The 27,822-nt window shown below is 43.6% G+C and overlaps 1 protein-coding gene across 1 annotated transcript; it reads left to right on the top strand.

The window, feature by feature from the left end:
- Positions 1–26,263: 26,263 nt before the first annotated feature.
- On the top strand, positions 26,264–27,487 carry LOC119236656 (protein S100-A7-like). The gene is made up of 2 exons (XM_037500599.2): positions 26,264–26,404; positions 27,271–27,487. The coding sequence occupies exons 1-2, from the start codon at positions 26,264–26,266 to the stop codon at positions 27,433–27,435; spliced, it is 306 nt and encodes a 101-aa protein (XP_037356496.1). The 3' UTR covers positions 27,436–27,487.
- Positions 27,488–27,822: the final 335 nt, after the last annotated feature.

The raw sequence follows: 27,822 nt of genomic DNA, 5'->3' as shown, positions 1-27,822 counted from the left end.
GCCCACCACTTCCTTCCCAGCAGGAAGCTGTGCTGGGAACACTCAGGACCTGGTTCCATCTGAGGATGGGATTCTCCACACCCCAAATCTGCCCTCAGCTGAGAGTTACATAAAGAAACACAAATCTTCAAAGCAAGATAGTGTTTTCCAATGGAACTATGTTAAACCCCCTGAGAAGGCCAGATTCTCCACTACCACAGACTATTTTTACCAATGAAATACAGATTTAAAATAATGACACCACCCAGAAGCCCCATCCTTGTGCTGTATTGTTGTTTTGCTTTCTCAATTGACTGTCCAGACAACACATAATTCCCATCTGGGCTCCCACCCTCTCTCCAGGCATCCGCGTACCATCCACACAGCCCCTCCTGGACCCAGACCCTCCCGGAGCTTCTGTGTGGGTGGCCAGTGTTGGGGCAGCAGGAGCACCATCCAGGTGCTCAGCACACAGGTAAAGCTTGATGCCCAAGACCGTCACTCCCCACTTCCTACAGAGAAAAGACCTTCCTATTCGGGGGCAGGGTTGCCCTGTTGAGCCAACAGTCCTCCTCGTATTGGATGCAGCTAAGAGTCATGATGGGCTTCCATGTGATGGAGCCAGCCGAGCACCAAGCAAAGCCCTTTGCATACACTAACCCACGAGGACCTCAGGACCCGCAAGGACCTTAGGAGGGAAGCACAACTAACATCATGTCCTGGATTTCCTGGGAGGAAATGGGATTGGAGAGATGAGTAAACTCCCCAAGATCACATACCTGATCTACCTGGAGCTGTATTCAAGCCAAGGTCTTTGGGACAACACCAAAGATTTGCTTTTCATTGGAGTCCCCAAACCTCTTTGGAATCCTAATGAAGAAGTTTGGGGCACCCATCTACACTGCACATGCTCTCCAAAACAAATAAGCACCCATCTCTGCTCCCTTGAACCTGCACAGACTCAACACAGTCCAGCCTAACCCACACCACTTTTGGAAAAGACTCTGACCTGCCGCTGTAGGGTGATGCTGCTCCGAATCAACAGCTCCAGCCTGCGGCTTACCCAAGATTCCCCAGCATGCAGCCAGGAGACAGCCGTATGAGCTGGGATCCCAGCACCAAGCTCCACATCCTTCCCATCCTCTGCCTCCAATTATGGCAGCCAGGGCTATGAGTGCTTTCAGCCAGCACGACAGAGCCCTAATTACATTCCTGAGATGACCTCACATGACACTCACTTCCAGCGATTAACTCAACTGGTTTCAGGGACCCACCTTCCCTCAGAGCTTGGTGGAAGCATCTCAGAGCCACAGAAGGTCATGTTATCCTCTGAGCCTGGCTCAGATCTCCTCCTCCCAGCTCCAGGGCTTGGGTGGGGTCACACAGCTTAAATATATCTTCCTTGGATGTTCTCCTTCAATTAATGAACCCCCAACTTCCACAGCCATGAAGCACATTCATTCAGTCAACAAATATTTCTTGAGCACTGCAGTTTCCAGGCCCTCTCTAGGCAATACGAGTAAGACATAGGCCAGCTCACTGGGTGGGGACAAGCAGAGGGGACAGAGTCACACCCTGGCACCACGCGCTGTGAACACTACTAATTTTGTGACACAAACAGGGTACCCAGGGAATCCTTGCCACCCAGAAAGCAACACCTTCTTCCTGGAGAGTTTCCTTGGGGAGATGATATTTGAGTTGCACATGAAGAGCACATTTTATGACAAGGAAGAGACCAGGGCAAAAGCGTGGGGTACAAGAGTGCCCCCACTCAGGGAGGAACGTTCACAGAGTGCCTCATGAGCATTTACAAAAGGCTGGAGAGGCAGGATGAAGACAAGCAGTGAAGGGCTCTGTGTGCCAAGCAAGGGGTCCACTTTATCCTATGCACAGAGAGAAGCTAATGGTGAATTTTAAAATGGACTGAGTGATGGGTAAGAAGTGAGAGAGAAGTGGTAGGACAGCTGTGTTAAAAGAAAGTGACTGCAATGGGGAGCTGACCATACTCTAAGGCAGGGGGAAGGGCAGACACGTAGGCTTGGCCACCATACAGGTGCCACTTGAGCCCTTGAGTGACAGGTGACCTCCCCCCAGCTCAAGTCCTCTGTCAGCCAATCCTTCCACCTTATCCCACCTCACCCACACATCTCCCCAGGGAGGGACTGCACAGGCCAATGAGTAAGTGTCCCAGAAGGGAGTGGAGTGTCCCAAAAGGACAGATAATTAAGAGTATAAGTCTAGGTAACGAAGATTTGAAAGGAAATAGGAAAATAATTAATCCAAAACTTTCTCCACTTTGTAGAGTGTGTCTTCAGCTACCCAACATAATGACTTCATTGGCCAGTAAGTGGCAAATCAACACACTTTTATGTTTCTGGAGGGAAAAAATCTGTAAAACAATTTGGCAATGCCGTGCTAGCTAGAGCCATGAAGAATTTTATTGAGTACCTTTCATTCAGTCATCATTCCCTGTCAACTTATCCCAAGAGAGTAATTAATCAGATGTTTAAAAACAACAAATAGGAAAATGTCCACCAATGCAAAATCTATAGCCAACAAACAAAAACCCTGAAATTACCTAGATTAACAATTTTGGTATGCCAAATAGCCGGGAACAATCGCTGGATTTGTCATTCAAAAGGAACTCCATTTTGACCCATATCTTGTTTCGGGGAGAAGGTTATATCACACCCCCCTTTATGCTGCTTTTTGTCAAACCTGGGGCAAAATGACTTCCCATGTGTTCCAAAGCATAGTGACCATCTCCTCCTGCTGTGCTGCAACTACTTTGCAATTAGTGCCATGCTAAGGATAGCTCAAACACATTTGATGCTAGCGGGTTAATGTTTTTACACAAATGATAATATTTTATCATAGAAAAAGCACCCCAAATATAGGACTTCATAGACACTGGTAGGTGAGCAAGTGCAATTAAAAGTAAACACAAAATAAAGAGGCAAAACTTATGCCCATTTTGCCTTTAGGAGAAAATGTTATGTTCCCCTGCTGGGGGTGATCCCACCCAGAGCAGCAACGTGACTACATCTCCCTTGAGTGCATTAGATTGCTTTGTGAACTACCATGCCGTTTTTTTTTTTAAGATTTATTTATTTATTTATACAAGCACTGGGTACAGTCAGAGGCGCAGGAAGGTGAGAGAATTCATCAGAGCCAGAACACAGAGTAGAACAGGCAGAGTGACGAAGTACCTGCTGAGGGGAGCAGCAGGCGGCAGGAGAGGTCTGCACGCCATGTGGGACACTCACCTGGCGGCCGGGGATCGAACCGGCGCTGCAGAGGCTCCTTCGCAAGCCAGCAGCTTGCGAAGCCAGCTGGGCAGCTTCGCAAGCCAGCGCTCAACTGCTGAACCACCAGAAGGCCCTACCATGCCCATTTTAACAATTTCAAAATGATAGCAAGAAGTGGCCTCAAATAAATTACAAAAATTCTCATTCTTAACCTTCTTTTGACAACTGACAAAAGAAAGATTCCATATCACACTTTATGATAGAGTTTGAGCTGATGCCTGTGCTCTGATGCCACTCTGATTTTTAACAAGTACAAGAGCAATCATTTGTTTGCATGATCAAAATTTATTTTATTAACCTATTATTATTACATATTTAAGTTCATACACTTTAATCAACTCTTCCCTAATATTGTTATTTTTCAGAATTTTGCAATGTGTGCTAAGTGCTGGAGTGAAGGACAACAGAAAAAAGAATTTGTATCCCCTTCTACCAGAGCCACCACTGTGCAAGGACCACCCCCCCCCCAGTATCAGAGATGCCACCCACCTCCTATAACCACATATAAGCGCCTGAGCCCCAGCTCCACAATCACCCCCTGCACACTCACATTCAGACACAGGCTTCACCACTGCAGAGTACACCCCTATGCCAGTCCCAAGAGGTATTCCATTCAGCCACAACTCCTCTGGGGGAAAGGGGGAAAAGAAGTACCCCAAAAGCTTTCACCACCCTAATATAAAATTCAATTGTGACCTTTATGGTGTTACATTAATCTGTATCTATACACATGTTTTTACCTTTATCTGTGAACTTTGTGTTTTCCTATGCTTTCATATTATTGTTTAATGAATTTTCATTTCAGTTTGGAAAACTCCCTAAGACACTTTTTGTAAGGCATGTCTAGTGGTAACAAGTTCCCTCAGTTTTGTTTGTATGGGAAAACAAAAAGGAAAGTCCAGGACCTAATGACTTCATGGGTAAATTCTATAAAATGGTCAAAGAAAAATTAATACCAATGCTTCCTAAACTCTTCCCAAAAAGTAGAAGAAAGAGGCAGACCGGGCACACAGGGAGTGCGTCCCGCATCGCCATTTTAGAACAGGGACATTTCTCCAGTAAAGACTGCCTGAAAACAGCAGAAGGCTCCCTGAGGAGCCAGAGGTGAGCTGGGAAGTTTGCCCACACCAGGTCCCTTCTGGCCTGTAGTCCCAGCCCAGAGGGGGAGCAGGAACCCACCGCCAGGGCAGACCAGGTGTGCAGGGGAGCGTGTCCCCGCATCGGCATTTTAGAACAGGGACCTTTCTTCAGTAAAGACTGCTTGAAACCGACAGATGACTCCTGGAGGAGCCAGAGGGGAGTGGAGAAGTTCACCCAAGATGCCAGCCAGTCCCAGCAACACAGTGTCCCAATGCATATGGCAAATTAGAAAACAGACAGTAGAGAGTAGAAGAACCACACGCAACCTAGCAACTCCTCAGGAAAAAAGCACACCACAAAAAGAAAACCACCCCCCAGATTGCAACGACAGTAACTTGGAAGAATTTCTGAGCATTCCAGAAAGAGAATTTAAAAGTGCCATGATTAAAAAACTGACAGAAGTCATAAAGGAAAACAATGATAAGGGAAAAACAATCAACGATCAGAAGAACGAAATTGAGTCCCTAAAGAGGGAAGTAAAAGAAATGCAGGAGATCAAAGAATTAATGGAGACACTAAAGAACTCTGGGAAAAGCAATGAAAGCAGAATAGATGAAATGGAAGAACGAATAAGGACTCTTGAAGACACAGAAATAAAAAGAACCAAAACAGAAAAGGAAAGGGAAGTATGAAGGAAAAAGACAGAAGAAAGACTTCGGGAACTATCTGACTCCATGAGGAAAGGAAATATAAGAGTTATAGGAATCCCAGAAGGAGAGGAGAGAGATGTAGGAACAAAGAAAACATTCAAGGAGATAATTGAAGAGAACTTCCCAAATGTGAAGAAGGAGCTGAAAATTGATATACAAGAAGCAAGAAGAACACCAAACTTCCACAATGACAGGAAAAATACAGCAAGACACATAATAGTAAAGCTCCCAAGAATCCAGGACAAGGAAAAAACAATGAAGCTGGCAAGAGGGAAGAAACAGATAACATTCAAAGGAAAACCAATCAGACTGACATCAGACTTCTCCGAAGAAACACTACAGGCAAGGAGAGATTGGAGGGACACAGTCAACAGACTCCAAGAAAACAGATGCCAACCAAGAATACCCTATCCTGCAAAGCTCTCCTACCTCTATGAAGAAAGAATAAGGACCTTCCCAGAAAAAAAAAAACCTCTGGAATTTCATTACGACTAAACCCCCACTCCAAAAAATACTACAAGGAGTCCTAAAGCCAGAACCTCAGAGGGACAAATAACAATGAAAGAAGGCCAAAAGAAAAAGTTATTAAAAGAATAAATAAATAAAATCAAAGGAAAGACAAACACAATGGCAAATACAGATGCTAACATATCAATATTAACTCTAAATGTAAATGGACTAAACTCTTCAATAAAAAGACACAGAGTTGCAAGCTGGATTAAGAAACAAAATCCAACCTTTTGCTGTCTCCAGGAAACACATTTAGCTACAAAAGATAAAAATAGACTCAAAGTTAAAGGATGGAAAACAATCCTACAAGCAAATGGACCAAAAAAGAAAGCAGGAACAGCTATACTTATATCAGATAAAACAGATTTCAAACTCAAAAAGATAAAAAGAGACCCGAACGGTCACTACATTATGATCAAGGGGACAATACTTCAAGAAGAAATAACACTGATTAACATAAATTCACCAAATGAAGGAGCACCAAAATATATCAGACAACTATTGTCATCTCGGAAAACAGACATCAGAGAAAACACATAGGTAGTGGGAGATTTCAACATACCACTATCAACAATGGATAGATCAATGAGACAAAAAATAAGTAAAGACACTAAAGCTCTAAATAAGGATCTAGAGTGCTTGGGCTTAACAGACATCTATAGAACACTAAACCCAAAAAAAACAGGAGTACACATTTTTCTCAAGCGCACACGGATCATTCTCCAGGATCGATCACATACTGGGACACAAGACAAACATCAACAGATACACCAAGATCGAAATCATACCAACCATCTTTTCTGACCATGAAGGCATCAAACTAGAAATAAACCATAAAAAGAAGGCAAGGAACTCTCCTACCTCATGGAGATTGAAAACCACACTACTGGAAGACCACTGGACTAATGAGGAGATCAAAGAAGAAATTAAAAAATTCTTTGAATTGAATGACAAGGAGGACACCAATTTCCTTAATGTATGGGATGCAGCAAAAGCAATAATAAGAGGAATATATAAAACAATAGAGGCTCACATCAAGAAATAAGAAAGAACTCAAAGAAACAACCTAATCTCGAAGCTCAAAGATCTAGAAAAAGAACAACAAAAAAACCCCAAAACCAGTAGAAGAAAAGAAATAATAAAAACCAAAGCAGAAATAAATGAAATTGAAACTAAAAAAACAATCCAAAAGATCAATGAGACCAAGAGCTGGTTCTTCAAAAAAATCAATAAAATAGACAAACCCCTAGTCAGGCTCACAAAGGAAAAAAGGGAGAAAGCACAAATAAACAGGATCATAAATGAAAGAGGAGAAATCACAACAGACACAGCACAAATCAAAAGAATAATCAGTAACTACTATGAACAGTTATATGGAAACAAGTTCAACAATCTAGAGGAGATGGACAAATTCCTACAACTCTACAATCATCCAAAGCTAGATAAAGAAGAAATAGAACACCTAAACAGACCAATTACAAGCAGCAAAATTGAAATGGTAATCAAAAACCTCCCCAAAAACAAAAGCCCAGGACCTGATGGACTTACAAATGAATTCTACCAAACATTCAGAGACGAATTAGTGCCTATCCATCACAAACTCTTCCAAAAAATTGAGAAGGAAGGGACAAACATTACACTAATACCAAAACCGAATAAGGACAACACAAAAAAGGAAAACTACAGGCCAATCTCCCTAATGAACACTGGTGCAAAAATCCTCAATAAAATTTTAGCTACCAGAATCCAACAATGTATCCATAAGATAATTCACCACGACCAAGTAGGATTCATTCCAGGGACACAAGGATGGTTCAACATCCGAAAATCAATCAACGTTATCCAACACATCAACAAAAAGAAATACAAAAACCATATGATAATATCAATCGATGCTGAGAAAGCTTTCGACAAAGTGCAACACCCATTCATGATAAAAGCCCTTGAAATTCTTGGGATACAAGGAACATACCTCAACATCATAAAGGCCATATATGACAAGCCAACAGCCAGTATCATTCTCAATGGTGAAAAGCTGAAAGCATTTCCATTAAGATCTGGAACAAGACAAGGATGTCCACTCTCACCACTGCTTTTCAATATAATACTGGAAGTCCTAGCCAGAGCAATAAGACAAGAGAAAGACATACAAGGAATCCAAATAGGAAAAGAAGAAGTCAAACTATCACTATTTGCAGATGATATGATAATATTCATAGAGAACCCCAAAAACTCCACGGAAAAACTAATTCAACTCATCAATCCGTTCAGTAAAGTGGCAGGATACAAAATCAACACGCAAAAGTCAGTAGCCTTCCTATACACAAACAATAAATCTGAAGAAGAAGAAATAAAAAAAAACCATCCCTTTTATTATTGAAACAAAAAAAAATCAAATACTTTGGAATAAACCTAACAAAAAATGTAAAGAACCTATACAAAGAAAACTATAAAACACTGTTAAAAGAAATAGAAGAAGACACAAAGAAATGGAAAGACATCCCCTGCTCATGGAGTGGAAGAATAAACATTATTAAAATGGCCATCCTACCAAAAGCAATATACAGATTCAATGCTATTCCAATCAAAATTTCAATGTCATTCTTCAAAGAAATAGAACAATTATTGATGAAATTCATATGGAATCACCAAAAACCCATAATAGCCAAAGCTCTCCTGAAAAAAAAAAAGGGAATGGAGGCATCACACTCCCAGACTTCAAACTATACTACAAAGCCATAATCATCAAACTGCATGGTATTGGAACAAGAACAGACATACAGACTAATGGAATCGAATAGAAAATCCAGAAATAAACCCACAGATTTATGGTCAACTAATATTTGACAAAGGAGCAAAGACTATGCATTGGAGCAAAGAACGTTTGTTCAATAAATGGTGCTGGGAAAACTGGGCCGCTACATGCAAAAGAATGAAGCTTGACCACTACCTCACATACACAAAAATCAACTCAAAATGGATTAAAGAACTAGACATAAGACCTGAAACCATAAAATACATAGAAGGAAATATAGGCGAAACACTACGTGATTTGCACATCAAAGACATCTTTACAGACACAGTACCCAAAGCAGTGATAGTGAAGGCAAAGATAAACAGCTGGGACTACATCAAATTAAAGAGCTTCTGCACAGCAAAAGAGACAATAACAAAAACAAAGAGAAACCCCACCGACTGGGAGAACATTTTTGCACCCAACACTAATGATAAAGGACTGATCACAAAAATCTGCAAAGAGCTGATGAGACTCAACAACAACAAAGAAAATAATCCAGTCAAAAAATGGGCAGAAGAGCTAAAAAGAAACTTCTCTGAAGAGGAAATGCAAATGGCCAACAGGCATATGAAAAAATGTTCAACATCACTTGTAATCAGGGAAATGCATATCAAAACTACCATGAGATACCATCTCACACAGTGAGAATGGCACATATTAAAAAAACTAGCAACAACAAATGTTGGCGAGGGTGTGGAGAAAAAGGAACTCTCCTGCACTGTTGGTGGGAGTGCAAACTGGTCCAACCACTGTGGAGAGCTGTGTGGAGATTTCTGGACCTACTAAACATAGAGCTTCCATATGATCCAGCAATTCCACTCCTAGGTATTTACCCAAAGGACACAGAAACATCAATTCCAAAGAGCACCTGCACCCCTATGTTTATAGCAGCACTATTTACAATAGCTAAGCTTTGGAAACAACCCAAATGCCCAAAAATAGATGACTGGATCAAGAAGATGTGGTACATATACACCATGGCATATTACTCAGCATTCAAAAAAGATAAACACATGCAATTTGCAGCAACATGGATGGAGCAGGAAGGGATCATGCTCAGCAAAATAAGCCAGAAAGAAAAAGAAAAATACCGGATGGTCTCACTAATAGCAGGAATCTAGACAACTTAAATAAGGGACCAGGAAAATGAATAACTATAAGAAAGTGAAAATCAAAATCAACAAAAACTATGAACCAGAGACACTCTATAGGGGGTGGGGGCAGGGAGGGGAGGGATTGGGGTCAAAATAAGGGGGTTGTTGGGCCTCCCCGGTGGCGCAGCGGTTGAGCGCTGGGTTGCGAAGCTGCCCGCAGCCTCTAGAGCACCGGTTCGATCCCCGGCTGCTCCCCGGCCACCTGAGGAGGGTCCCACATGGCGCGCAGACCTCTCCTGCCGCCCGCTGCTCCCCTCAGCAGTGTACTTCGGTCCTTCTGCCTGCTCTGCTCCCCGCTCTGGCTCTGGTGAATTCTCTCACCCTCCCACGCTTCTGACTGTACCCAGTGCTTGTATGTATGTATGTATCAATCAATCAATAAATAAATCTTTAAAAAAAAAAAAAAAATAAGGGGGTTGCAATTGTATGGGGAATATAAAAATTAAATTTATTTAAAAAAAAGTAGAAGAAAGAACACTTCCAAATTCATTTTACAAAGTCAATATCCATCACCCTAACACCAAAACCAATTAAAAAAAACACTACAAAAAAAGAAAACTACAGACAAATATGAATATAAATGCAAAAATCCTAGCACATTGAATTCAACAGCACATTATAAGAATCATGCACCATGACTAAGTGGTATGCAAGGATGTTTCAACCTATGCAAATCTATCAAGGTGATATATAACATTAACAAAATGAATGAGAAAAAAATATGATTGTCTCGAAAGATGTAGAATAAGTATTTTACAAAGTTCAACACCCATTTATGATTAAAACTCTCAACAAAATAAGTACAGAAGTATCCTATCTCAACACAATAAAGGCTATATATGAAAAGCCCACAGTTGACTTATAATAAATACTGGGGGGAGTGGAGTGCCTGAAAACATTCCCTCTAAGATCTAGCTCAAGGCAAGGATACATGCTCTTACCAGTTCTTTTCAACATAGCACTGGAAGTCCTAGCTAAGAAATTAGACAAGTAAAATAAACAAAAAGTGTCCTAATATGAAAGAACACTTTCATAAGATGGCATGACTGTCTACATAGAAAACCCTAAAGACCAACAATAACAACAAAAAATAAATGAATTATAATAAGTAATGAACATTATAATAAATGAATTCAGTAAGGTTGCAAAATACAAATAAACATATAAAATCAATTGTGTTCTTCTACACAAAAAAACAAACTATCCAAAAGAGAAATTAAGAAAACAATAGCAAAAAAAAAAACCCAAAATACTTAAGAATAACTTAACCAAAGAGGTGAAAGATTTGTATACTGAAAATTATAGTATCACTGATAAAGGAAATTTAAAAAGACATAAAGATAGATAAAAGACCAAAACAACAAATAGAAAGATAGTCTATGTTTGGGCCTCCCCGGTGGCACAGTGGTTGAGCTCTGGGTTGCGAAGCTGCCTGCAGCCTCTGCAGCGCCAGTTCGATCCCCAGCTGCTCCCCGGCCACCGGAGGAGGGTCCCACATGGCGCGCAGACCTCTCCTGCCACCCGCTGCTCCCCTCAGCAGTGTACTTCGGTCCTTCTGCCTGCTCTGCTCCCTGCTCTGGCTCTGGTGCATTCTCTCACCCTCCCACGCTTCTCACTATACCCAGTGCTTGTATAAATAAATAAATAAATCTTAAAAAAAAAAGATAGTCTATGTTCATAGATTGTTAAAATGTCCATTACTACTCAAAGTGATCTACAGATTTAATGCAATCCTTATTAAAATCCCAACAGCATTCTTTATAGAAATAGGAAAAAATCCTAAAATTCACATGGAACTACAAAGATCCTGAATAGCCAAAGCAATCTCAGGTAAGGACAAGGCTAGAGGTATCACACTTGCTGATTTCAAAAATTATTATAAAACTACAGTAATCAAAACAGTATGGTACTGTCATAAAAACAGACATATAGATCAATGGAATAGAATAGAGAGCCCAGAAATAAATCCATATATATATATTGTCAAATGATCTTCAACAAGGGAGCCAAGAACACAAATTGAGGAAAGAATAGTCTCTTCAATTAATAACATTGGGGAAACTGAATATTCACATGCAAAACAATGAAGTTGGACCGCTATCTTACTTCAAACACAAAAATAAACTGAAAATAGATTAAAGACTTAAATTTAAGGCCTGAAGCATAAAACCACTAGCCAAAAAACATAAGGGAAAGTTCCTTGACATTTATCTGGGTAACAATTTTTTTTATATGACATCAAATTCACAGACAACAAAAGTCAAAATAGACAAATGAGATCATAACAAATCAAAAAAGGAAAGAGCAAAGGAAAAAAATCAATAGTGAAAAGGCAACCAACAGAACTAGAGAAATTATTTGCAAATCATATGTTTAATAAGGGGTTAATATCCAAAATATATAGGGACCCACACATTCAATAGATCAAAAAAAATTTTTTGTAATGGACAAGTAATCTGAATAAACATTTCTCAAAAGAGGACATACAAGTGGTCAACAGATACGTGAAAATGTGCTCAGCTTCACTAGTCATCACAAAATTTCTAATCAAAATCATGAGATACTATTTTATGCCTTTAGAATGGATATTATCAGAAAGAGAAAAAACAGCAAGTGCTGGCAAGGATGTGGAGATAAGCAAATGCTTGTTTACATTTACTATGAGAGGGAATATAAATTGGTACAGGCATTATGGAAAATAGCATGGTGTTTCCTCAAAAAATTAAAATAGACCTACCTTATGATACATAAATCCACTTGTGGATGTATAGCTAAGGGAAATCAGGATCTCAAAAAGATATCTGCACTCCCATGTTCATTCCAGCATTATTCATAACAGCCAACATAAATGTCTATTCATAGATGAATGACTAAAAAGAAAATGATGTAGGTATATACAGTGGAATATTATTCAGCCAGAATAAATATACAGTATTAAAGGAAATCCTACCATTTTCAACAACATGGTGAACGTGTAGGACATTTGCTAAGTGAAATAAACCAGACACAGGAAAGCAAATACTGCATGATCTTACTATATGGAAACTAAAAACAATGACTTGGGCCTCCCTAGTGGTGCAGACAGTTGAGTGCTGCACTGTGAAACTGCCCACAGTCTCTGCACCACGGGTTCAATCCCGGCCAGCCAGGGAGACACCCACACGGCACTGTGGACCTCTCCTGTCTCCCCCACTGCTCCCCTCAGCAGTGTATTTCATCAGTCTGCCTGTTCTGTTCCCCACTCTATCTCTGGTGAATACTCTCACCCCCGCACATCTGGCCTGTACCCCAGCTATTGTATGCATAAATAAATCTTAAATACATAAATAAATAAATAAAATAAAAACAATGACCTCAAAAAAAAGTTGGAGGTTGATTACCAGGGATTGGGGAAAGTGGAAAGAGGGAGATGTTCATCAAGGTACACAAAGCTTCAGTCATACCAATGTATAAATTCTGAAGATCTAATGTGCAATGCGATGTCTATAGCTAAGAATGCTTTATTGTACACTTGAAATTTGCTAAGAAGGTAGATCATAAGTGTTATCACCACCAAAAAATATAACTCTGAGGTGATTAATATGCTAAATAAATTGATCAGGGTGAATATTTCTCAAGGTATTATGTATATCAAATCATCATATAGTACACCTTACATATAGTATACAATTTTAATTGTCAAATATTCCTCCATAGAGCCTCCCTGGTGGCGCAGGCAGTTGAGCACAGCACTGTAAAGCTGTCTGCAGCCTCTGCAGTGTCGGTTCGATCCCCGCCACCTGCCCACAGAGAAACCCACATGGCCAGGCAGACCTCTTCTGTCTCTCCCGCTGCTCCCCTCAGCAGTGTATTTCAGTCAGTCTGCCTGTTCTGTTCCCTGCTCTGCCTCTTGTGAGTCTTCTCACCCTCCCGTGCATCTGATCTGTACCCCAGAACTTGTATAAATAAATCTTTTTTTAAAAAAATCCTCCATAATAAATAAATTGAATAACATTCTGCCTTCTAGATGTCTGAAAGTGTCTAAAAATGGAGACAGACACTTAAAAGAAAAACTTCAGGCTAGTTACTTGGAGAAGAACCACAAGCTTGATGCCAAACATACGTTCCTACTGTGGCCAGGGCACAATGCCAGGATCATGAACATTCCCACCTTCACTCCTTTCAACTGGAAGATCTACATTGAAAGCGATACCTTGTGGCAGGCAGAAGTCACTGCAGCAAAGGACTGGCAAAAGGAGACTTACTGCCATGCAGGCCCGAACCCCCAGGATTTTAGACAACTCAAGGAGAGGTAAGGACTTCCAGAGAATATTAGATTTCTGGCTAGGGAAGGGGAATGGCATTCAAATAATTACTTTTAAAAGGAGAGAAATAAAATTAAATTGGTTAATTATTGAGGCTCCACTTGAAATCTTTGTCACTGTATGTCTACTTTCTATTTCATGGACCCATTTTATCTTTATAGTTAGAACAAACAAATATATAGGGCCTCCCCTGGTGGTGCAGCAATTGAGCGCTGGGCTGCGAAGCTGCCCGCAGCCTCTGCAGCACTGGTTCGATCCCCGGCCACGGGGCGAGGGTCCCACATGGTGCACAGTCCTCTCTTGCCGCCCGCTGCTCCCCTCAGGAGTGTACTTTGTCAGTCTGCCTGTTCTGCTCCCCGCTCTGGCTCTGGTGAATTCTCTCACCCTCCCGCGCTTCTGACTGTACCCAGTGCTTGTATAAATAAATAAATATTTAAAAAAAAAAAAAGAACAAACAAATATATAGTCCATAGTCCATGGCCTTACAGATGTCCAAAACATGTGATGGGTAATGCATGAAGAAGGTTGCTACATGCTTTGGGCTATTTAGGGGAAATGTCTGGGATGAATAAAGAAGGGAGTCTGATATTGCACTTTCTGGGCAACTTGATTTTTTTGCCTGAAGAAAATTAGAATAAAATTCAATTTTGGGGAGTGCCTGGGCGACTTCCTTAGGCTTGGGAGGATTCTGAAGACAGAAAATAACTAAAAAGTTATTTCCTCTGTTCTGAGCACTGCGCCATGGACTTACATGCATTCATCTCATCCTCACAACTGCTGCCAAGGGACACAGGGATAACAAATTAGGCAACAGTGCTCAGGGACATGCAGAGGCAAAATTCCAATCCAGGCCATGTAGCTTCACAGAGCCTGTCATTGTTGTTGTTTTACCAACTTTATTGATGTCACTAGCATATCAAAATTTTTATATTCTTGAGGTGTACAATTTTATGGGTTTTTTTTGTTTTTTAAAAGATTTTTATTTATTTATTTATTTATGCAAGCACTGGGTACAGTCAGAAGCGCGGGAGAGTGAGAGAATTCACCAGAGTCAGAGCGGGGAACAGATCAGGCAGACTGATGAAATACACTGCTGAAGGGAGCAGCGGATGGCAGGAGAGGTCTGCGCGCCACGCGGGACCCTCCTCTGGTGGCCGGGGAGCAGCCGGGGATTGAACCGGCGCCGCAGAGGCTGCGGGCAGCTTCGCAGCCCAGCGCTCAACCGCTGCGCCACCAGGGGAGGCCCTACAATTTGATGTTTTGATATGTGTATACATCATGAAATGATCACCACAATCAAGCTGATTAACATATCTGTGACCTCACATAATCACCATTGCGTGTATGACTGTGTGTAGTGATATTCAAGGTCTATCCTTGCAGCACATCACATGTATATAACACAATATTGTGAATTGTCATCAATGCATTATACATTAACCACTACATTGTACTGCCTCTGAATAACTGGGACTCAAAGAAAGGGCTGATACAGACACCCTCAGTGGGAGCCAGCCTGATCTAGGCAAGAGCTGCATGATGTAAATGAAGAACACGGGAGATGGGAGGGAGGACTGAAAGACAGGCAGAGGTCAGACCAAGGAGGACCTTGCAAATCTTAGGTTTACTCTAAATGGCATAGGAAGGCACTAAAAAATACATTGTGGTCTTGAACTAGAAGACTCTGTTATCATAAAGCTGTCAACTCTCCAAAAAAAAGAATCTATGATTCTGTGCAATCCCTGTCAAAACCCTAGTAAGGAATTTTATAGACATTGACAAGTTAATTCTAAAAAGTATACAGAAGCACAAAAGGCTAAAAATAACCAAGTCGATTATGAAGAAGCAAAGAGCTGGAGGATCTACAGTCCTAGATGTTAAGGTTTAGCTACTATAACTAAGACACTGCAGTCCAGAGATAGTCAAATAGACTAACAGAACTAAACAGAGAACTGAAAAGACATGTGTGTATCATATACTTGCCCTAAGCAGTAGGAAAAGCACAAGCTTTGCAATAAATTGGATACTCACACTTAAAAATGAAACTTGGGCCTCCCCTGGTGGTGTGGCGGTTGAGCTCTGGGTTGCGAGGCTGCCCGCAGCCTTTGCAGTGCTGGTTCAATCCCTGGCCACCAGCGAGGGTCCCACAAAAATAAATAAATAAATAAATAAAAATGAAACTTGACTTCACAAGTGGACAAAAATATTCAAGTGCATTCTGACCTAGTTATAAAAAAAATAATAAAGCTTCTATAGCAGAGCATATATTCAGAACCTCAGGGCAAAGATGTCTTAAGGGGGACTGGATGGCAAACAGAGCCCAGGAGCGGTCAGGCAGGTCCCTGATTCTCTGTGGGCCACACCAGCACCCCAGCATCTTCTCCCAGATTCCTGATACCTATCACAAAGATGGATAGTGAGAGGTGGTCTTTCTTCAGGCTTTTTCCTCTGTGCCCAATTCAGGCTCCTTTCAGTCACCACAGGGTGACCAGGCCCTTGGCCAACTTGGATACAACGCCCTCATCTTTGCTGTCAACAGGCTGTGACTGACAAAACAGTCCGAGTTTACTTTCCAAACTGAGATGCTGTAGAAGAGAATGCAAGATAAGAGCTATAGAGGGGAGGAAAATGTAATTAAAATGAAAAAAGTGGAGTGACTCTTCCTTTGACCCAGCTGACCACAGTAGTGTAACTGGAAGACTGGAATTTGGGTCACTTGTTACCACTGAATGCCAACAAAGTAAGCAGGAATTAAATCTTTAAGGTGTGTTTTAATCAGACAGCCAGCATTCTAGAAGACGGGGCAGGGGAGGGTTAACACCCTAAAGAAACAGCCTTAACATTTCATTTCCAGCTGACTTTATAGTGAGTTGCGCAAAGACAGTGCAGCAATAAGTGGGCCTTCACTGCTGCCAAGCACTTGTGACGTCCAGCCCCTGGAGCCCCTTATCGCCCTCCTGGACACCTGGCCTCAGGCTCATCCCACTGTGCTGAGTCTGGTCTTCAGATCGCGCTGGCTCCCCAAACCCCTCCAGACGTGTCCTTGGGCTGAACAATGAACTCAGAGCAGAGAGGCCATCAACAATATGTGTGTGTAGATTTCCTCCTAGTGTCTTATCCTATCTTCTCCCCATCCCTATCCCCTATCATTGGGAAGGCCTCTAAGCGGAGCAGAGAATGGATGCAGGGCTGGGGCCTAGGACAGTGATCCCAGGACATGGTGATGGCTGGGGTCACAGGTTCTGGACACAGAGTGCTGGCAATGGCTGTGAGAGGCCACAGAGACTTCGGTCTGGTCCACAAACATGCCAGGGACCAGAACTTGCTAATGACTACCCAACTCTCTCTCCCACCACTCCAACTTTGGCATCCCATCACCAGGGTGGTCAAGTCTGGGGTCCTCAGAGGATGATCTGAGTCCTAGTCAGAGTAGAACTAAGAATCCTGGGAGCCTCACCTCCCACTCCAGACTGATATCAAGGTGGCATCTTGTCCACAGCTCCTTGTTGGAAGGGACAGGCTCAGGGGCCTGCCATGGGACTTTTCATACAGAAAAATTCAACGGACTGCAGTAATTAAAATTGGCATGGGTACCTTCTATTAACCCTATTCCCGTAGAAAGTTTCAGAATGGAAGATAGAAAGAAAAAGAACTATTGGTTGAAGAACAAAGTCACCAGTAGCTATATAGTCTCCAGTTGCTACCCTCTGTCCTTGCATCTCAAGTCCGTAAACAGATGAGCCAAAAACAAAGGGGCCTTGGCACAGAATTTTATAACCAACCTGGGGAAAAGAACCCAAAGGACAAGATAGCTAGCCTTTGATTAGAGATTGAAAAAATTAAAAGCCATCACGAATCAGTTCTTACTCTAGCCCATGCTGCCACCCCATCCTCCAGAAGGAATCATTCAGAGGTCTGTGGTCATAGGAACTGTGAAATAATGGAAAATATGTATTGGCCTCTGCCCCTAATATCCCCTTGTAAATTCCTGCATGATAAGTGTGTCTTTTGTCCTAATGGGTGGATCCTGGATGGGGGCTGGGTACCAGAAAGACCAAGCCATGGTTAGAAGCTTGGAATTTTCAGCCTCACCCCTTATTCTCTTGACAAGAGGGAAAGGCTAAAAGGAGCTAAGGCTCAATCATCCCTCCTTGATGGCTCTCCCATCCAGTCCCATCCAATCCTGGGGTTGTAGAGCGGCCTTTAGGTGGATGCGGGCAGGTGCTGGGAGAGTGTCTCGCCTGCAGAGGGCAGGGAAGCTCTACAGCTCCCACTCTCTTGTCCTGTTTAAAAAAAAAAGAAAAAGAAAAAAAAAGAAAAGGCCAGGGTAAATATAAGTAAATACTTCCAGAGTTCTGAGCCACTCTAGTATTTTCACCAAATCCAGTGGGGTAGGAGGTTGTGGGAATCTCCAACTTGTATCCACAGCAGACATAGGGTGTGGGTAAACCTGGGACCTGCTACTTGAGACTGGGACACTTGTGGGACTGAGCCCTTACCTGAGGCACCTGACAGTATCTCCAGTTAGATAGTGTCAGAATTGAATTAAATTGTAGGGTACCCAGCTGTTTTCACAGAAAATTGCTTGGTGTGGGGAGAAAGCCCACACCTTTTGATGACCAGCAGTGTCACAAGTGGGAAAAAATACACAATAGGGTAAAACTGGGTTTTTCCCTACTTAGGAGGGAGAACTGTAGGTTTTACCAATTTAGGAGCTTACCTGAGAAGGAAGGAAGCAGAGACAGTCAGGGGACTGCTCTCCACAGGTGAGAAGGCATGGCCGCAGGCACACAGATGCCCTAGATGCCCTCGCCTTCTCCCACACAGTCAACCTGGGCTTGGCCATCCCTCAGATTTATTAGATTCATTCAGTAGCCACTCCCTTTTGTGAGCCCCGGGGCTAGATTTGCTCAGCATGGCAGTCAGGCTGTCAATCCTGGGAATGCCTAAGCCAGCTTGGGCAGAAGAACCTGCTGAGTGAGTGTGGCTCTCACCAAGCGCCACCTGCACCAGGAGCCCACAAGTCTCTCAGCCCCAACCCTTGATCTGTGATGGGAAGGAAGCAGCATCAGGAGGGGCTCAGAATGGGGGCATTTTTTTGTTTTTGTTTTTGTTTTTGTTTTTTTTAAGAGCTGGGGTACAGATCAGAAGCATGGGAGGGTGAGAGAATTCACCAGAGCCAGAGTGGGGAGCAGAACAGGCAGACAAATTGAAGACACTGCTGAAGGGAGCAGCGGGAGAGGCAGGAGGTCTGCTGCACCATGCAGGGGTTCTCCCTAGCCAGCAGGGAATCAAACCAGCACTGCAGAGGCTGCGGACAGATTCGCAGTGCAGTGCTCAACCGCCTGCGCCACAGGGGAGGTGGGGACGTTTTTTAATAAAGATCTAACAGTCTTATTTAATCCACATACTACAGAATTCACCCATTTGAAGAATACACTCTTGCTTCGTCTACTCACTGAGTTGCCTCGTCTACTCAGTGAGTTGTAAAACCCTCACAATTAACTTTCCAAACCTCCCCCCCATGCCCATTAGACCAATCACTCCTTACTTCTTCCCTGCTACCCCCAATGTCTAATCTACTTTCTTCTTGATAGATTTACCTAGTCTGAACATTGCCAAAAAATGAAATCACACAACAAGCAGGTTTGTTGGGGTTTTTGTCTTTTGTGCATTTCATTCACGTAGCATAGTATTTTCAAATTTCGTTCATGTGGAATCATGTATCAATACTTTATTTTATTGCCATATTATACTCCATTGTATGGTTATACCACATTTATTTGTCCATTTTGCAGTTGATGGACATCTGGGTTGTTTCCACTCTTTGGCTGTTATGAGTAGTGTTGCTCTGAACATTCATGTACAGATGTTTGTGTGGATGTGTTTTCATTTCTCTTGTGTGTTTACCTCGGAGTGGAATTGGTGGGTCAAATGGTAATTTTATGTTTAATCTTCTGAGCCACTACCAGACAACTATCCAAGACAGCTCATTTCTCCATATCCTCCAAACACTTTTTGTTTTATAATAGATTATGCTAGTGTTGTAAAGTTGCATCTCATTATGGCTTTGATTTGCTTTTCCCTAATCACTGATGGTGTTGAGCACCTTTTTATGGGGATATTGGTCATATGTATATCTTCCCCAGAGAAACATCAACTCAAATTTTTTGCCCTTTGATTAATTTCATTATTTTTCATTGTTGACTTATAAGAGTTCTTTATATATTTTAGATACAAGTTCTTCATGAGATGTGTGATTTGCAAATATCAAACACACACACACAAAGAAAAGAGTCAGTACTGAAAATGTAAAGAATATATAAATATAGGAGCCTCCCTGGTGGCGCAAGTGGTTAAGACACAACCTGAGAAGCTATCCAACTATCCGCAGCCACTGCAGCACGAGTTCGATCCCCCTGGCCAGGGAGCAACCCACATTGTGCAGCAGACCTCTCCTGACTCACCCACTGCTTTCCTCAGCAGTGTATTTCAGTCAATCTGCCTGTTCTGCTCCCCACTCTGTCTCTGGTGAATCCTCTCACCCCGCACACCTCTGGCCTGTACCCCAGTTCTTGTATGAATAAATAAATCTTTTATATGTATACATATAAGCAAATGAATATGCAAATAAGAAAAAGAACAAATTTCCTTTTGTTTCCTTCTCCTACCACATTGGGATCTCCTAAAGGACCCAGACTGTCCCCTTCTCCTCTGTTTGGGCAAGGGGAACACTCCCGAGAAGACAGGACTGAGTGACAACATGAACCCGGCTCTGGGGTCACTATGCACCTGTGTGAGCTCTCCAGGTGTGAGAGTCATGGGTGGGGAAGCTAGCTGGAATATAATGGGTGAAGAAAACAGGGGTTAAACAGTGGGAGGGGGGTAGAAGTGTGATAGGGGCAGGGCTACGGGAGTGTTTGCTCCTGATGTGGAGGGGACAGGCTCAGAGGGCTTAGCCTGGCCGGTTGAAGCTGTACACAGGGATTCTAACATAATGGCAGCTAATTTTATTTGTTATGTATTTATTGCAGCAGGAACTATATAGGAAAAAATCATTTGTTCTGCTTATGGTATACTTGGAAATAAGCCATTGTACAAATTACTGCAACTCTGAAACCACAGTACATACCAGACTATCTGCATAAAATTGTTAAAGAAGTCTCAACCAGGGGTATTGCCTGACTTAGGTCATAAAGGTAGATCAGAGAGAAGGACAGACTCTCCCTATCAAAGTATGCAGCAGTTTGAGAACTTCGATTTCTTATTTGATACTGGAGAATCAAGACTCACCAAGCACCATCTTTCAGGCTATTGAAATATGTTTTCTGTACCTGAATATTTCTGCCTTTTCTTCTAATACAATAATGGCTTTATTATTAGAGAAGGCAAAGAGAACATGAGGTGATGTTTAGATTTACATTACACTGAAACAATACAAGGGAATTCTGATCTGCCCTCCCCTGATGTCCACGACTTCCACCAACCCCCGAACCCCAGTTTTTACCCAGCCTGCAGAATCACCTTCCCCTGCTGGCTTGGGCAATCCTGGGATGCAAAAGTTCTTGGAAATAGAGCGTGAGACTGAGGCTGCATCTGCTTGGCTGGATAGATAGGTAGTTGGGCCCAGGAATGGAAGACCAAGGTAAATGCAGGGCAAGATGACAGTACTTAGCAGCAGTTAATTTTATACAACTCCATTTTTAGCTAATAAAGGGATAATATTTCTGGATGTTCCAAATGTTTTTAAATTGTATTCTCTATGATTGGGTAGAAATTTGTATGTGCATGTGTATATAAGTAAACATGTTAATTGTGTTGCTCAAAAGTTCTCCATCAGGAGTTAGCAAACTATGATAAAGGCCAAATTCAGCTGGCAACTTCTTTTTGTAAGTAAAGTGTGTTGGAAAGCAGCCACGGTCACTCATTTATGTATTTATGTCTATGTTTCTTTTGTTCTGCCACAGCAGAGTTTGCCTCCCCTACTCTGTTTACCTAATCTGTTAAGTCCTGAGAAGACTGTCAAAACCTGAGAAGGGATTATAATTTTCTCAACTTCCCTGAACAAAAAATATTGAAATTTATATGAAACCACAAAAGGCTTCAAATTGCAAAAACAACATAAAAAAAATTGGAGAGAAAAGGAGATGTTACATAACCTAACTTCAAATTTTAATATAAAGCAGCAGTATTAAAAACAATATGGTATTGGGGCCTCCCTGGTGGCGCAAGGAGTTAAGACGCAACCTATGGGGCTGTCTGCATGCAGCCTCTGCAGCATGAGTTTGATCCCCACAGCCAGCCAGGGGGCAACCCACGTGGCACAGCAGACCTCTCCTGACTCGCCCGCAGCTCCCCTCAGCAGTGTGCTTTGGTCGATCTGCCTGTTCTGTTTCCTGCTCTGTCTCTGGTGAATCCTCTCACCCCGCATGCCTCTGACCTGTACCCCAGCTCTTGTATGTATAAATAAATCTTTAAAAATAAAAATAAATAAATAAATAAAAACAATACTGTGTTGGCACAAAAGTAAATTACATGGACCAATGGAACAGAATTGAAAGCCCAGAAATAAATCCATGGGCATACCGGCAGCTCATCTATGATAGAGTTTCTATGATCATAAGGCACAGGAGAGACAATCTCTTTAATAAGTAGTGTTGGTAAAATTGGAAAACCACACATACAGGATGAAGTTGCTAGCACCATACATAAGAAAAAATTCCAAATGGAATAAAGATGTATTTATAAGACCTGCAACAATAAAATACATAGAAGAAAACATTGATAAGATGTTCCATGATGTCAACAGTAAAGATATTTTTGGTGACTCAACCCATATGGTAAGGAAATCAAAAATCAAAAATAAATAATTGAGATTACCTCAAGTTAAAAGTTTCTATACAGTAAATGAAAATACAAAATGGGGCCTCCCTGATGACGCAAGGGGTTAAGACGCAACCTCTGAAGCAATCTGCAGCCACTGAAGCAAGAGTTCAATCCCCGGCCAGGGAGCTACCCACATGGCACATTAGACCTCTTCTGACTCTCCCACTACTCCCCTCAGCAATGTATTTCAGTCAGTCTGCCTGTTCTGCTCCCCACTCTGTCTCTGGTGGGTCCTCTCACCCCCCACGCCTCTGGCCTATACCCCAGTTCTTATATGCATAAATAAATAAATCTTTAAAAAAAAGAAAATACAAAATGATGAAATAGACACCCTGCTGAATTTTTACACAATATATAACCGATAAGGAATTAATATCCAAGACATATTAAAAATTCATACAATTCAACAATAAAAAGAAACAAATAACCCAGTAACAGGCAACAGATATAAATAGACGATTCACCAAAGGGGATATCCAAAGGGCCAAAAGACATATGAACAAATGTTCACTATCACTTCTAATAAGAAAGATGCAGAATAAAACTACCAGATTTCATCTCACGCCTATGACAATGATGCATTAAAAAGTCCCCAAAAACAAGTATTGGAGAAGATTTAGAGGAAAAGGAACGCTGTCACAATGTTGGTAGGAACATGACCTGGTATAGCCATTGTGAAAGCAATCTGGATTTACCTTTAAAATCTACCAAAGGAATTACTCTATGACCTGGCAATCCCACTCTCTCCCATGTATACACAGAATCTGAAAACATCAACAAAAACACCCATATGTTCCACAAAATTCATAGCAGCAATATTTTTAATAACTTAGACATGAAAGCAACCTCAGTGGCCATCAACTATGTATGATGGGATCAAGAAGATGTAGTGTGTCCACACGTGGAGTATAGCCATAAGAAAGGATGCAACGCAATATTTTTCAACAAAATAGAAGGACAAAGACAAATGTGTGCAGCAAAGTAAGTCAAAATGATAAAAAGAAATACTGGATATTACAGAGCAGACAATTCTATAACATAAAACACTCAAAAGCTAGAGGATATAAATAAACATCTTGAGGACTCTGAGATTAAGAGCCTGTGGAGGGAAAGGAATGAGGGACAACAATGATGGTGGAGAGGAGTATGGAATTTCCATTTATCTCTTTCAGTTTTTACTTTATATAATTATATATACACCTAGCCATTCTTAAGTTAATGCACTTTGGATAATCTTTACCTTTTTGTGACTAAACGTAATACTCACATCATAGGAACAAGTAAGAGACAGGAAAATTAGAGACCCCTGGCTGCACTGAGTCTCCAAGGAGAGAAAGGGAAAACAGGAGGGGTAAGAAAATGAGGTCACCGAACAGTGATATCACAAGAACTCACAGAGACCCAGGGAATCTGAGACCCAGGAATCATTATGTGAACCAGAACTCTCCCTGTCATGCAGGGGAATTCATGGGGGCAAACGGTTAACAGGAAGGATTAACATCAGGGATTCATCACCCACTCTACCATGCCCCAGGGATCCCCAGACTGCTCTGACATATTTTCCTCCACCTGGACCAGCATTTCTGCACCAGGGAGGGGCCCAGCAGAGCCCAGGCAGCACCTGCTGGGGCCCAGACTGTTTTGCATAGAGGGAGGAAGGATGGTGAAGACTTACAGGAAGATAATAGTCATGGGCAGGGAGGACCCTCGCCCAAAGCCCTGCTGCAGATGGATTCCACAGCCGTCACCACCACTGACACTAGACAGCGGGGTGACTGGTTGTCTCAAGTGCCCCTGATGTTGCAAGGTCAACTTCAAGTATCAGGGCAGGGTTAGATCCCTATCACCCTCACCAGCCCGTGACAGTGCTGAGCCCACCCTTCGCCCTCTCTGTGACCCTCATCTGTCACGGTAGGACACCAGCCACATCTCCCTCAGGGCTCCCAGGAAGACCCCATGTGAAGATGGCAGTGAGGTGACCCTCACCCCTCCCTGAACTGGGAGTTCCCAGAGGACAGAACCAGCTCCAAACCAAGAGGTTTAGTTGAGGGCTCAAGGTTTGAACCAGGATTGTCCAGGATCCTAGCCCACCTGGTTGGCTGCCAGGTGTACCAATACAGGGCTTTGCTTAACCTCTCAGCACCTCCATACCCCTGAATGAGGGAGATAGATGCAACTCATAGAGCAGGCAGGATTGAGGAGGAGGCAGGACAAAAGGTGTCCTGTCTGACACACTCAGGGCTCTCCCGGACAGGGGGCTGTGGTTGATCAGCCCAGTGAGGGGGAAGACTGGGGGAGTGAAAGAACACCCGCCCCGCTGCACCTCCCTGAGGCCACACTTCCATCCTCCCTGACCCCAGACACCCAGTCTTCCCTGCCCTCCTCCCTGCCCTGGGTGACACATCCAGGGTCGCCCACTGCAGATCACTTGGGAAGGACAAGGCTCAGGGAAGACTCAGAGGAGGACCACAGGCCTGGAATTGTGTGGGAAAAGCTGACACTCCCTCCTAGGTGTGTCCCCACCCTGTGGGGTAATGCAGGAAGCAGACAGCATCCTTGCCCTGGGCTCCCAGCCCCTGGAAAGAGCCAGCCTGAGCATTATAAAGGGCCCAGGCTCTGCCCAGCTGTACATCTCACCGCACGTTCCCTGCCACAGCCGCTTCTTCCTCAGCTCTGGTGAGTCTGCGCTGCCTCTGTCTTTTCTAGCGGGAGGGCCAGGCCCAGCAGCTCTGCTGCCTTAGGAGCTGGGACAGCAGCCATGGGACAGGGCTCTGGAGCTTGGTCCCTCACAGGCCTGCCCCCTCCAGGCTGCTGATTTTACCCCAGCTGAGGTCCTCACCAGATGACTGGACCAGGGACACCCATTACTCCTTTTGGCTCCTTTGACAACTAAGGGCAAGTCCTACCCAGTGGGGTAGCCTGGCAGGTCTCCAGAATCAGGCCAGGGCTGGTTTCTCTGCTCACACTCACCAGCACCCCACAGGATCCTCCAGGAGCACCAGAGCTCAGTGCAAGCACAGGGGCTTCCTGGTCCTCGTGGGGCCCGGGCCCAGGCCCAGGCCTGTCCCCACCAGCTCGCCCTGGGGATGCAGAACCAGCATGGAAAGAACACTGAGGGGTCTGATGCCTCTAACTCTGACATTGAAGCTGAAGGATATGGATTTGATGTCTTGAAATGTGGGGATTCCTGATGCTATCTCCCTCGGGGTCCCAACTCAGGAGTTGCCCTTTTAGGGACGAGAAGTCACCCTTGGCCACATAAATCATCTCTCTTCTGCATCCTCTCAGCCCTGCCCCCAGTGGACTCTGCTGTTCTCCTTCATCCCCTCTGCACCCTGGTCTGAGTGACAGGGGTTCAACCTGGGCCCCACACTTTCCCTCTGAGCAACTAAACTCAATAACACAGAATGCAGGCTTTTCCTGCTCCCCCGAACCACCACCTCAGCACCCAGGCCATAGTCTTAACTAGAGACCCTGCTGTGGGGGAGGATTAAAAGATCCTTTTCTGTCTCTGGCAGCTTTTGTGACAGACGCCATGGGCAGCACTCCAGCTGAGAAGGCCATCCAGGGCACCATCGACCTGTTTCACAAATACAGTGGAGAAAAGGACACAATTGACAAGCCAGGCCTGATGAAGTTGATGACGGAGAATTTCCCCACCTTCCTGGCTGCCTGTGTGAGTCGGGGTCTGCTTCTTAATGTTGCTGGGGTCTTGCTCTGGCTGAGGACACACAGGCTGTGTGACCTTGCACAATCACTTTCATTCTCTGATGCTCCAGTTTTTTCTCTGCAAAAGTGCCTAGAATGACTCTCTATCCCAGGTTATTATCAGGCTGCAGAGAGATGAATTATGCGGCCAAGGGTGAAAAAGTATGGAGAGGTGTCAGCAGAGGTTATGGCCAGCACAGTGAACAGGTTCCCTGTCCCCAGTCCCAGGCCCTCCTGAGCCCAGCCTCCAGAGGCCGCATCCATGTCCTCAAAGCACTAGAAATCCCATTGCTGAGAGAGCTAGACACGCCTCTGTCCATGCACATGTCCATGCTCACCCACAGCCTGATTTCTTCTGACCATCAACTGTCCTGAACTACTCAGCAAAGGGACCCTGAGGGGCTGCTAGTGACACAGACACCAGGGAAGTAAGAGGGGCCAATGAGGGCCAGTAGGACTCGGGCAGTACCTACAGAAGATGGAGTGAAGGGTTAGGATGAAGATGGCCAGACAGGCCAGTTTGAGTGCGGGGAGAATTCAGCAGGTGGTAGGATTACAGGGAAGGACAGGGGTCGGGGCCGTGAACACCAACAGCATTTTTGGCGCTAGATTCCGGTCAGAGCCCAATCACCATCCAAGGGCTACTGTTCCCACTGACATTTCGCCAAGCTCTTCCCTCGAGGCCTGTGGGTAACATGATGTCCTCCGTCCTCAGTCACCCTGGCCACACCTGTGCTGCGCATGTGCAGGCAGTTGTCGCTGCCTCCTCCTCTCCACTGCCAGCCACAGCTCCAGCAGGACTGACATTCTCTTGTTTTACATCTCTCCCCACAGGACAAAAAGGGCACCGATTACCTGGCCAATGTCTTTGAGAAAAAGGACCAGAATAAAGACAGCAAGATCGAGTTCTCTGAGTTTCTCTCCTTGTTGGGGGACTTAGCCATAGACTACCACAAACAGAGCCATGGAGGTGAGGCCTGCTCAGGGAGGAACCAGTAACCCTGCCTCCTCTAGACCTCCAGCGACCTCCCCAAAACAATAAAGTGTCTCTTCTCACCAGAAACTGGTCCATTCCTGTCTTTCCTTGGCTGCCGCTGTGGTCAAACTACCTTTCTTGCCAACACTGATGTAGACACCCCAGTGGGTTTACTGGGAGCGTGCCAGCAGTGTGCCCTCCCATGAATCAGATCACTCACCCCTTGTGGCAGGCCTATGACCCCTGCCCTGGCCCTGAACACAGCCACATTGCCGGGCCCGTGGTGGGGTTGGGGGGAGCCTCTGCCAGGGTCCAGCCATGCATTTTCTCCAAACTTGTAGATCGGGATCTTGTGATTACAGATGATAGGAGAGCGGGGCCTAGGGCTCCACACCACACTTCAGGCCATC

The sequence above is a fragment of the Talpa occidentalis genome, unplaced genomic scaffold (assembly GCF_014898055.3).
Source record: "Talpa occidentalis isolate TD23 unplaced genomic scaffold, MPIMG_talOcc4v2.1 talOcc4.9, whole genome shotgun sequence".
In the NCBI taxonomy this organism is placed as follows: domain Eukaryota; kingdom Metazoa; phylum Chordata; class Mammalia; order Eulipotyphla; family Talpidae; genus Talpa; species Talpa occidentalis.
This window is presented reverse-complemented; position numbering and strand designations above follow the sequence as displayed.

Bases quoted from the DNA above. Each gene is read 5' to 3' on its own strand.
- LOC119236656 (XM_037500599.2), top strand. From the start codon at position 26,264: ATGGGCAGCACTCCAGCTGAGAAGGCCATCCAGGGCACCATCGACCTG. The intron at 26,405-27,270 runs GTGAGTCGGGGT...CTCTCCCCACAG, and splicing joins CCACCTTCCTGGCTGCCTGT to GACAAAAAGGGCACCGATTA.